This window comes from Falco peregrinus, chromosome Z (assembly GCF_023634155.1).
Source record: "Falco peregrinus isolate bFalPer1 chromosome Z, bFalPer1.pri, whole genome shotgun sequence".
Classification (NCBI taxonomy): Eukaryota; Metazoa; Chordata; class Aves; order Falconiformes; family Falconidae; genus Falco; species Falco peregrinus.
Genome location: NC_073739.1, coordinates 50,623,091 through 50,635,519, shown reverse-complemented (window position 1 = coordinate 50,635,519; position 12,429 = coordinate 50,623,091). Strand labels below are relative to the sequence as shown.

General features: G+C 37.2%; 1 protein-coding gene across 9 annotated transcripts in view; it reads right to left on the bottom strand.

The window, feature by feature from the left end:
- The window catches only part of TTC39B (tetratricopeptide repeat domain 39B), a 75,516-nt gene that overhangs the window by 38,737 nt on the left and 24,350 nt on the right, over positions 1 to 12,429 (bottom strand). For 7 of the 9 annotated variants that reach the window (XM_055790638.1, XM_027792732.2, XM_027792727.2 and 4 more), the window contains one exon: positions 9,750 to 9,784. In XM_055790638.1, the coding sequence (XP_055646613.1) occupies positions 9,750 to 9,784 (35 nt within the window). Of the gene's footprint in view, positions 1 to 2,114; positions 2,135 to 9,749; positions 9,785 to 10,200; positions 10,259 to 12,429 lie in introns of those variants that run through there. The other 2 variants (XM_027792733.2, XM_013302557.3) reach the window with 2 other exon arrangements.

The window sequence follows — 12,429 nt, the reverse complement described above, 5'->3', positions numbered from 1 at the left end:
GCTTCATGAGAATCTAGTAATGGAATACAAGAAAGTAATCAAAAGGTTTTGCTTCCATTTACTCTGTGTCCATGACTGAAGGGGTAGGCAGAGGTGATGAAAGGAACTTTTCCTGATGGTCTTTCTTATTGAAAAAGTGGAATTTGCTTACCTATATATTTATTACCAATGCAGTATCTGAGCACCAAAAGAAAATACTGATTGCTGTATCCTCGCTGATTATGTGAGGTCAGAGCTCTCTACAGATGCCACAAAGCAACCGAATAGACACAGTGGAGGAAAACCAGGGCAAAGTTAATAATGTTTGAGGTTCCAAGTGCCACAGGAAATAACATCAAAAGTAACTCACTGTACTGGCTAACCAGGCCCTCTGAAAAAAACACTTCTAGCCATTTTTGTTTTGTTTAAAGGAAAGAAACACGAGTATTCATGAATGTTTCAGTTTTGGACTGACAATCAGATTCAGTAAGCCAATAATCAATTTATTGCAAGTCAGATGTTTTCACAGCCTCATGGAAAAAAGAAACAGCAGCAGCTTCATCTGACACCAAGTTCTTTAAGTTCAACAGCAAACTGCATTGCACATGCACAGGAAGCAAGATACAAATTTTCCATAATGAATCAGCCATATTGTGGGACCAAAATGCATGACAAGTACCTGTGTTACTATTTACCGATGTGAATATGCAAGTACAGTTATCTGATCATTAAAATGATTGTGAAATAATCCTATTCAGGCGTATCAAGCTACTTCAATTTGACACAGCATTGCAAGACACGTGTAATCCTAAAAACAGTCAGCAAAACAATCAGATCACAGGTATTTAGAAGTGACCACAGTTTGACAGAGGGGCAAGAAAAAACAAAGCAGTGTCAATGTTGGTTTGCAGGTAGAAGAAAAGTCTGCTTTACACTGTTCTGCTGGATACTAATGGAAATGCACAGCCCCGTCTCAGATTTATTAATAGAACTCAGTGGTTCAACAGTATTTCTAGACTTATGTTTTAACATTAGATCTCTTCAAGTAAACTGAGTTTACCAAGTTTGAGTACCTCTTATCAGACTGATAGTTTATATCAAATAATATAGGTAAGGTCAATACAGGCAATACTGTGTAAAAAAATGAGCACCTGAATATGTCAGAGAACAATTCTGCCGAAACTTAATATACAATATGCAGCGATAAAGAGCCTCACGAAAAAAAAAATAATCTGTTCAACATTTCCCTTAGAAAGTAGGTCTAAATAAGAAATGCTGACAAGAAAATAGGTTGAAAGAACTCCTCCTGAAAGAGCTAGCACATATAAATAGTAATGACAGCTTACTGACAGTTTTACACAAAATGAATAAAAAATTCCACTTATCTTGCTATGGAAAAAACAAGAACTAAATCATGCATCAAGTAGGACACCAGATCAGGCCAGATGTTTATGGGACTAACACTGCGTCAAACAAATATTGGCTCTGATCCAAAGAGACAATTAGGACAGTGTGATCCTAGTAAGACACTTCCTAAACTTCAAACCCAATTACTGGAATTTATTACACTGTGAACTTATACTTGATGTTGGAGACCTTAAATTACTAAAATCTCTAAAAGCACACTGTATTATACTTAATATTTAGTACTTAGAGAGCACAGAACTGCATCCATAAAATGAATTATTTAAGTTTAAAAAATTATATAACCTCAAATGGTTAAATCGGCACAGCTACCAGGAGTAGAAGACATACTAAATGGAGAAAATAACTACAAGTCCAACACTGTCCTTAAATAACCACATTTTAAAGAATGGCATCCCAAAATACACACCTTGCAGTATTCTACAACCTACAGCATCCGAGCTGATAAAGCACTGACATCAGCACAGAAGCTTCTGCTCTCTGCAAGCATTGTTCACCACTGCAAAGTGCAGGGAAAAAAACAATTATTTCATAAATCCATTGTGAATATACAGCTTTCTCCTCCTCTTCAAGGAAGTCAATCTAAAATTATTTTTTTTTGTCATTTAAGTGTTCAACATACCTGCCAAAGTAAATTTTCACAGATAAAACCCCATAAATCTACCACATTCATGATTTCAGGGACTAGTAGGCAGAGATCATATACTTACAGGATTAATTCAGTTAACTTCAGGTATGTAAATACAGTCCTTATGCAAGTATAACTGCTGCTGCTTTCACTCTGTTCTTTTCTACCGCACATACACACACACACAAAAAAAAAAAAAACCCACAGTAGAAAAGCATAAAGAGAAAACTGATTCTGTTTTTATTTCTCAATATCCATGAGGTTTCATTAATGAGTGATCAAGCAAAAAGGATAAAAGGATAAAAGTTCGCAAGCCAGCAGCTGGCATCACAGGCACTCTCCATAGCCGAATTCAAAAGAAATGTCAGTTAGAGTGGCAGCAGCTACAGTCAATGCTGGAAGCTGATGCCTCTGCAGGAAGAGGATGCTGGGAGATTTTCCCAATCTGTGCTGCAGCCTAATTCTAATCCATCACTCCTAACTGCAAGGAGAAAATGGAGACATGAGGAATGCAAAGTAATTTATATTTAAAGGGAGTTACCTCAGCATTTCCTGAATATCAAAAAAAAAAAAAAGTAAATGCTCCCATTAAGTCAGAAAAGCATACCAATGCAACTGCAGTAAAAATAGATCAAACATACAAGAGTTGGTAGCAAGCTGCACTGAAAAAACTAGCTCATATTTGATTTTCATTATCTGACACTACTCAATTCAACATATTTTTTTATTAACCCTTTGACATTTTTTCCCCAGAAATCCAAGGTTTTAGCTAGACTCCCATGACCAAAATAAATCAATAGCACAAAGGCAGCTAACAAACAGGTTCATGAGTATCAGCAGCAGTAGGAAAAATGGAGTCAGAAGCAAAACAGCTGCAACAGAGATAGTTTCATCCCCTTGGTCTAATCTCTTCAGATGAGATGTGGGAAAGCTCAGCACATGGTAGCTAAGCTGCAGAAAATTAAACTATATCCTCCACCATTACCTTCAAAAAGTATTCTTTAAAGCTGTACCACCTGGGCTAACAGTACCTACCCCTAGCTATGTTTATTGTCATGAACTGAGATTTACTTTAAAAAAATCCTTTAAAACACAATGCAGGAAATTACACATTTGCATTTGCTCATTACAGATGGGTGTTAAGCTATAAAAGCAGCAATACTTCAAACTAAGCCATTTAAATGATTTATTTTTGAAAAATGCAAGCAACATACTAGGAAAGAGTTGCACAGTGCTTTCTAAAACACCCAGGGAAACCAAGGGCTGTGATCAGGTAAGACAGGGTTTGCAGGACAGAGGTGAGATGGATAGTGGCAACTTAGGGACAACAGCAACTTTAAAATCAGGATGTTCCTACCTCCCCCCCTGACAGTGGTAAAGACCAAGGAGTTCAGATACCAGTATTCTCCACCATGCGACGTGGAAGCAGTGCTTATGTGTATTGTCACTTATTAACAAAATTTTGGCCAGGGAGAGAGTCAGAGGGTCAGGATCTCTCTCATCTCTTTTGCAATGAAAGGTAAACCATGTTTTAATCAAGGTTGAGCAGTCACATAAAAGTTGACCCAGTTCACACACAAAACATACAATGTTCTGTAATTGACTCAGCATAAATTGCAGATAGTCCACAACTGAGGCCTCAGAAAGTATTCCCCAGTAAAAACTGAGAAAGTGTCAGGAGCACATTTCCAGTAAACTGACAAAAGCAAGCTTTCTTTTGAATGTGTATTGGTGTTTGCCGACAGATTTTCCCTAGATTGTCTTAAAGAAAAACCCACTGATACACACTCAGGCCACCTTCCACTCATATTGTTTCCCAAAATGCTCTCAGACAGTTTTCAACCACTGGGGACAGGGTGGTGGGGTGGGACAAAAAGAAAACAACTATTCAAACACAACATTATTAAAGACCAGAGAGGTTTTTGTTCATTTGGTAGTTTAAAATAAAGAATGTGGCAAACTTGGTTTTCAATCCTTTCTCCCAAAAAACAACCTTCCTTCACAGTATCTGAGCAAGTCATAACCTACAAGTTTTTGGTTTTTTAATCTATGAGTTAGAGCTCATCTTTTTCTTAACTAAAGCGCTAATGACTTTAAGGTTGTACCACCAATCCAAAACATTAAGAGTCTACATCCCTTTCAAAGTCTCTGAAGTCACTCAGAAAAGGCAGTTCTCAAGTTAAAGACTGTGTAACACTATTTGCAGTCATACATTAAAGCACAGGATAAACATTAATTTCCTGAAAGAAACATGAAGAAAACAGATATGATCAGCAGATCATGTATTCCAGCACAACATCGAAATTCCACAATGATAATTGACAGGCTCCAGCAGTCCCCAGGAATCCCCGCCCCAAAAATATTATTATTATGGGAGTTTACAGCCACAGCGTTAGTTTATTTTTTATGAAAAAGCAAGCCACAAGCAGCAACCCAAATACTTGAACTCAATTAAGACAAACTTGTTTTGGTGAACACTGGATCACAGAAAACCAGGCTGTGGCACCTTTCTGTGCACTAGCCTTTCACTAACAGCTCGCATGTATGCCTATGTGGAAGAGATGCAGTGTTTCAGGTAGTTTTGTGTAGAATGCCCCCAAGATCTTCTGTTTGGGTTTGGGTTGGGTTTTGGTTTATTTCTTTCCCTCCCCCCTCTCCTGTTTTTTGCCCTCCTTGCTTTCTAAGCAGCTATGGACACAGGTAGAATTGCACATTTCAAAGTCAACAGAAGATACCAATATAGAAATATGCACAATGTGGCCTGAAGGCTTCTACTCAAATACAAACACACACAGAAATCTTACACCAGAGGCAAACAGTGTAGTTGCAATAAATATGGAAGAGTTTAGGACTGACATAATTATTGCCCACTTAAAACCCCTTAAATTCAAACAATTTATAATCCAGGAACAATTTGGAGTAGAGAAGGATTAGTGAGATTAGGCTGTTGTCTCACTACTGCAGTTCCAAATCTTAAAACTAGCAATATAAAGTAGCGACTGTGCCATATTTATGTAGTTACTGCATTGTATTTACGTAGGTATGAAAATACTATTTACTGGATACAAAAATATCTTTACTGGATTTTTTCCTTTGACCTTGAGGACCAAACATAAGAAAATAAAATTATGATCATTTAAACTGTCACAACTGTTTCTCACCATCTTAAGACAATGTCAGAATTTGAGTTCAAACTTATGGAGACAAGCACTTTTTTCTCTCCAAATTCAGATTTGAATTTAGGACCATTTCCTCAGCTGTTCAATTTCATTCACCAGCAAAACACACACGTGTGCAGGTAAAACTGAAATCTTAACTACACTTCTGAGATTACAAGGATAACCTGCTCTAACTTTCTTAAACACTTCGGGCCCTTAATCTGTCACCCTAGTAATACCACACAGAGCTGCTTTGGTAGGATCAAGGATTAACCGTATCCAGCTATGGGTAGGGAAAGGAAATGCAAAAGAGTAATGATAATATAGCAATGAAATATGTCTCTTTCTTTTGAAATTCATAAAGATGGAAAATCTCAAGAATTCCATTATTCATCAAAAATCACCTGTTTGCTTTTTCTACAGAATTCTAGCTTCCACCTTTTCACTAATTCATTTTTTTTATGTGTTTAAATGACATCTCACTCTGTTTCCACTGATGCTATAACTCAGGATCTGGTGTCAGAAATTTCTATACAGAGAGCACAATAGGAAGACTTCCTCTGCACATGAACCGCCTGCAGCAGTCAAGCAGACTACTATGTTTCTTCCCAAAGACAACTAAGAAACATTTGCTATAAACATGTCCAGGCAGCTACTGTATGATTGGTACATAATACAGTTACTCTAAATGTTGCTATTCATTTACACAAGCCTCTGATAATGGGGCAGTAATTGAAAACACCATCTTGCCTTTATCTCAAAGACAAAGACCGTGTGACAAACAGTACCATGGAAAAGCATAACAACTTGGTAACTTATTCATGTCACCTAAAGATGATATTTTAAAGAACAGTAAGTCAAATGAGGTGGGAGGAAATCCAAATTTCATACAAGTTCCTAACAAATTAAGAACTTCAGAGGATAAAATACAGAGAAATCAAAACAGCAGTGACAAGGTCAGTAAGTTGTGGTGATTAAAAATTTTTTGAGAACTCAAACCTCTTTTAATCTTCTTGTAAAACCAAAGAAGATATAACTTACAAAAATCATTCTTTGGCAACAGAAAACCTGGATCCCTGCATTCCACAAAAAGAATTTCTGAATAATTTGGGAGGAAATTAAGGTAGCAAAAATACACAGGAAAAAAGTCATAGAAGTTGAGAATTATCTTGTTCAGTAAAACTGAAGTTAAAGTTCATAGTTTTTCCACATTAGAATTCAGGTATGGATGAAGCATTTTTAGCAAAAATTAAATAAAAGAACAATACACACATAAATCTGTTCCATCCATGTATGTCTTTGAACCTGTAGATGCTTGGCAGTTAACAGCATTAGGTTACTTTGTGAAACAGATTTCCTTTTAAATGTAAAGCAAGCAGACACTCCAGTGGAAACATAGGGAAGTATTTGGTAAAAAGTAGCTGATCATCACAAAACCTCCTGGCAGACACCTGAATTTCCAAAACAGAACAAACCATTTGTCTCCAGTTATTTGGTTCCTTTTACAACACAATACGCCAATCCGAAACGAATTCTCAGTTAACACAACCATGTAATGGCAAATCTGTTTTCACATATATCCCACCTATCCTCTCTGTAAGGTTGAAGATGCTGTATCAAAAGTTACTACCAAGCCCACACTTCAAAAACTTAGTAACTCCCTGACAGAGAGGATAGTGGGTGAAATACTACTGCTTGCTTTAAGCAAAATGGCAGACTAATCTACCTTTCTTTGGCTTTAGAGCCAGTGAGTAAAGAACTTCATTTACAGGTGGAACTCCATTTAATGGTCTTTCCACATTTCTACAAAGCAAGTATTTTAGGCTTATTACAAAAATTGTTTCAAAGCTGATGTGTATACCTACAGTTTCCACCATGAGTAGATGATCACAAGAGTCTAGATAAAGAATCTAATCCATTTAGACAATCGGAGCAAAGACTTATTTCCTCCTGGACCTGTCCTCATATACAACAGCCAGCACTAGAGATTTAGGGCAGGATTTTACCCTATTAAGGTAACTAGTTACCCTTTTAACATCTAACCTGCACAACCTGGTATCTACAGTTAAGTGATAATATTTAAGGAACAAAGCCAGTTAAAGCCAAGCTAGATTAGCAAACCCATTTGCTAGCATTTACTGGAGCAATACACAGAGCAGTGTTACTCTATACATGTTTTACATGAAGAATTAGAATGATGTATGAAATACTATCAAGACATGGTTCCCACACATTCTTTCCAAATTCTCTAAACCAACAAGTTATCTGACAAAATCTGAACCAGCTATGATCTCATAAGTAAACATCAACAGTCTTTGTAGACACAATTCTCTATAAAAAGGTCCATTTTAATTAAATTCAATTGGGTATAAGCAAACTGCAATAAGCCACTCAAACCTATGCTATGTATATCATCACAGAGCTGTAATGATGCGACTTTCTTATCCAAAATAAAAGAGACTGAAACATTGATACATTGGAGAATTTTAAAAGAAACTTTTTGATTTTGCTGTTGATAATGTTCAAGATCATTGTTCTTTGTTTCAATGTCACCATTGAATAATATGACTACTATACTACTCTGTTATTAACAGAAAAGCTACCATTATTCCTGACCTTTCCCTGTCTAGAATTAACCACGTGGCACTAGATTTGGGAAAGGCTTTCCCTCAGGCAAACTACCACTGTCATTCGAAAACTACACTCAAAAGAGTTTGAAGGAAGATAAGACTTCCACAAAAAGACCCAAGGGGGGTGAGGCAGGTTCAGTTCCTTCCATACTTTTTAAAAACAGCTGTACCTTCAAAAGAATAGAGTCTAATCAAGTGAAGAATCCTGCACAGATACAAAAGAATACACACATTTCTATATAATTTCTGTAACTGCAGAGCTGCTAATTGTCTAAACATAGAGCAAGTTATCAGCATCAAGTATTCCAGCTGAGATTATCCTGCTCTTACTGCTCAAATACACAAACAGAACTGCCTCTCTATGAACCTCATTTTCAAAGGAAACAACATACATAATTATGTCCACTGTCCAATCACACTCTTAATATTTTAACCTATTGGCCAGTTTCAATCAGCCAGATTTGGTACAGACACAGTGGTCTCAAAAAACAATTAAAATTAATACTTAGAGAGTGCAAAAATACCTGAAGGATACCCACTGAGGGAAAGGCTACAGTGTAATACTGAATATTCTGTTTTGTTGGCCTGCTGAAAAATCAAGCCATCTGTTGCCCATCCAGGAGCAAGGAGGGCACAAGTACAGCTGGGTGACAGGAGAGGTAAGCAGGTCGTGAGGACATCTGCAAGGATGAGCAAGAGCTTAGCCAATGTAGTTACTCACGTCGTACTATCTCTTCGGCTTGTGTAGGACCATCTGAACAAGAACTGTGGGTGGTCCTATGTTACTGAAACAGGCTGAACTAAAGGCTGTCAAACCCGAACAAATGGAAGTTAGTTTTAGAATATGCATATACCAGAATCAGGCAACAATGTAACAGCACATGCATTGCATTTTTGGCCAGCGGGCCAGGACGTCAACCACAGTTAGAGACGTTCAGCTAGAGACAAGTAAACTACACTATTTCTGTCCCACTAATATTCTCTCCATCATCCTGCATTTACTCTTCTGTATAATGATTATTACAGACAGAAGCAATACCAGGCAGAATAAACTACCACCAGTCTAACTTCTACACTATAAAAAGTCTCTATATGACAGCTATGAGCACAGAAGAGAGATTCAGGAAGAACAACTCAAATCTCTGCATGCCAATAATAAACGTTCATGCCCAGCTCAGCTATCAATAAAAACAACAAAACACCACCCTCATAGGAGTGAGTGTTGGATAAATATTCTCATAAAGTAAATATTAGAGTCACTTTCTTCCCTGTCCTGAGAGAAACAAGTGCCAGAAAGAGAAGTTAACTGATCATACAGCAGAGATCATACATGCTAGAGTCAAAGAAAGAAAAAGTAATCAACATAAGAATCTGATATACTCATGTTGAAAACTTCTCATTTCCTTCCTTCTGAGCCTCAGGAAGTGCTAAGTTTAATTTTTCAACTAAAGTTTTACATGGAGAACAGACCTTACTACTCTAGGTAAGATACAAATACAGGGTCTATCAAACCTGTAATGTATAATTTGCCAAGGCCATGGATATTTTGGCAATTAAATTCAGTCTAAAGCTACTGCTCTTGGGTCTAGAACTGTTTTAGAAAGCTTTTCCTCTAATGCTGTGCTGTCTTTTTTTTTTTTTTTTTACCATGCAGGATGTTCAGAGCTATCACTATGTGACCAGAAGTTACTAAATATGCTATTTTTAATCCTTTACAACTTTCACATTTGTTGACAAATACTTCATCACATGTATCAACCTAATTACACTTCCATTTCCCAGCTCCTGGGGATCTTAAATGTGCTGGAAAATGCAAATGTAGTCAGCGCATATAAAATTATGCTTCCCTGGAATGGTGTGCATATGGTATTTCATTGCTGTATAAGTAGTTTTAATAAAAGCATACACATTTTAAACAACTCTACTTACACGGGGATGTTTTCAAAAGCATCTTCAAAATTTTCCTGCAAAAGAAAAGAAAACTGAATCAAATGTGCATGTGATTTGAAACTCTGTAACACAGCAGAATGTTATCATTACCAGATAGCACTTAATTCTGCAACTTACAGTAATAAATTAATAGTATTATATAATAATAAAATATATAATAGCATATTAGTATAGATAACACATTATATTATAATACAGAATAATGTGGTAGTAGTAATATTATACAGTAATAATATAGTACAGTAATAATCAGAACATTCACAGTCTACTGGCTTATTGTTACGCTTTCAGTGCAAAGCATTACCCAGACACACACATTTCCTGTAGGCCCAGTACATCTGACTACAGCTAACTTAAACCAAAGACCTCTTCCTTTTCAGACTCCAAAAATTCCACCATGTAAATCACAGAGAGCAATGCAGACTTATACCTCAGGAGTTCGTGCAGCCCATCTGATGCATCCAGGATGGACTAGCTGACCAGTGTATCTACACATTAAAAAAAATAAAAAATGAAGTGTTTTAAGTGTATAGCTGATATGCAGGTTGGCTAGAGTATATATACTAGGTCCAGGATGCATTATAGATGACATGCATATACAGCCAGCTCATGCATTAGCAGGAGTTATGTGACCAGTTTGGTCAACATCTGGAAGATATATCTTTCCACCTAGATTCAAACCTAGGTTCAAATTTCAAATTAGAGATACACAGACATAAGAGTGGTTCAATTCAAGGATCATCTTTTTTTCTATCCAGTTTCCAAAACTGGTCTGTAGAAGTGCATAGCAGAGGCAACAGGGCAAACAGCCCTCCCTCCTGCATCTTTCCCTTCACCCCACACTTTGCAGCCTTATGGCAACTCAGGGGATTCCAGGCCTTCAAGTGGTTTGTCCATCTAGTGATTTTCAGTAGATCTCTGTTGCAAGTACGGGTCCAGTCTCCCTGTGATCCCATGTACACTTCTTATTTAAGAGGTAATGACCTCAGCAAGGAATTTCACAAGTCTGCCAGCCATTTTGTGCAAATAATAATTTCTACTTGAACCTGGCTCCTACTACCTTTGTTTAACATTCTCTAGCTTTTCAACTGAAACACAGTGAAGAATCTATTCACACTTGCTCTTTCCTTGACACTTAAGACACTGAAAAAATCTTTGGTTTATTATCCAGATCATCCATTTTCCAAGCCAAAGACTGCTACCTTAGTTTCTGTTCAAGGACTTAGTTGTTTCCCATTTATGGCTACTCTTTCCATCATAAAAACTGGAAGCATGATGGAACAAATTGTTCCAAATTGTAACATATCCCAGGAATAACACTGACTTGGTGTGCAAAGGACAATACAAATCTCACAGAGCATCCTCAAGGTATGTAACCACCAATACAAGCACTACAGCGCTTGCATCAAAGCTTCCAAAAAGAAGTTTTCAAACCAAAACCAACACTAACAGAAGAAACAACTTTAAGTGCCTTCTCAAAACACCAACTGCAGCTTACTTCAAGACTGTCCACTCAGCTAAGACAACCCACACACTTGGAATATTGTTAGACTCACTGGCAGTAAGGTGGAGGATTAGTGTTTTGGTGGTAATTACCTCAAGCATGATAACACGAGATTGAAGCTAACATTCAAGCAACACTTCAGAAGACAGACCTTCGCTTCATTCATTTTGCATTTCTCAGCAAACTCACCAGAAAATGCAGCTGATAAATATCAAGCATTATAATGATGCATTAGATACTGTTTCTCTGGGACAAGAAAAATTCAGCAGTACACTATGGGACCGTGATCCACCCTCCAGAAAACATTACTTTACTTGTATTTTTAACTGAGGAAAAAAATTTATTCTGAAGAAAAAAACCTAACTATTGCAAAAGGACAAACTTCATCCTTCACAGATAGAATATACTATTATGTCAGTTTTAAACCACTGCAATTGCATGTTCTTTATTGCCTCCAGCTGCCACTACCAAGGAGTAACATGAATATATTTAAATAAATGTTATTAACAGACTGCCCAAATGCTCTCTTTCAAGCTAAATTTGCTGGCTGACGATACTATAGGGGGCAGAACAAGACCTACCGTGAAGAACACAGTAATCAACTTCAGAGGCCAATAAAATGAAGCCTGATCTCAGTAGAGCTGAACTGAGTTTTGAAAAGCTGAACAGAAACCAACAGGAACAAACACCCTGGACAGAAACCTTGTTACTCATGTCTCCCCCAGACACTGACAGAAATCATCAGTCTTCTAGAAGAGTGCTTCTCTGAAAACTGTTTGCCTCCTGGAGCCACTTCTAGAGACAAGAGGAGATATTCAGAAAAACAAACAAACAAAACACACTGACAGCTTTTTGAGCACACCTCCATTTTTCCTAAGAGAACAAACTTGACAAGCAAAAGTCACAGTACGTTTAACTGTCAGGAACTTACAAAGAACAGTAACAATAAAGTTGTAAAAATATCTGTGACATGAACCTCTTTCAAACCCAAGAGCAGCAGCTACATACAAGAAGAAAGGGAGAGGTAACTCACAGCCTGTTTAGGTAAGGGCCACCTCTGCCTGGCTGCTACTGAATTTTGCTCCCTGCTATTCACACTGGTGAAACACGTCTAAACATTAGAAGATTAACTATAAACTTAGTATTCTTGGGAAT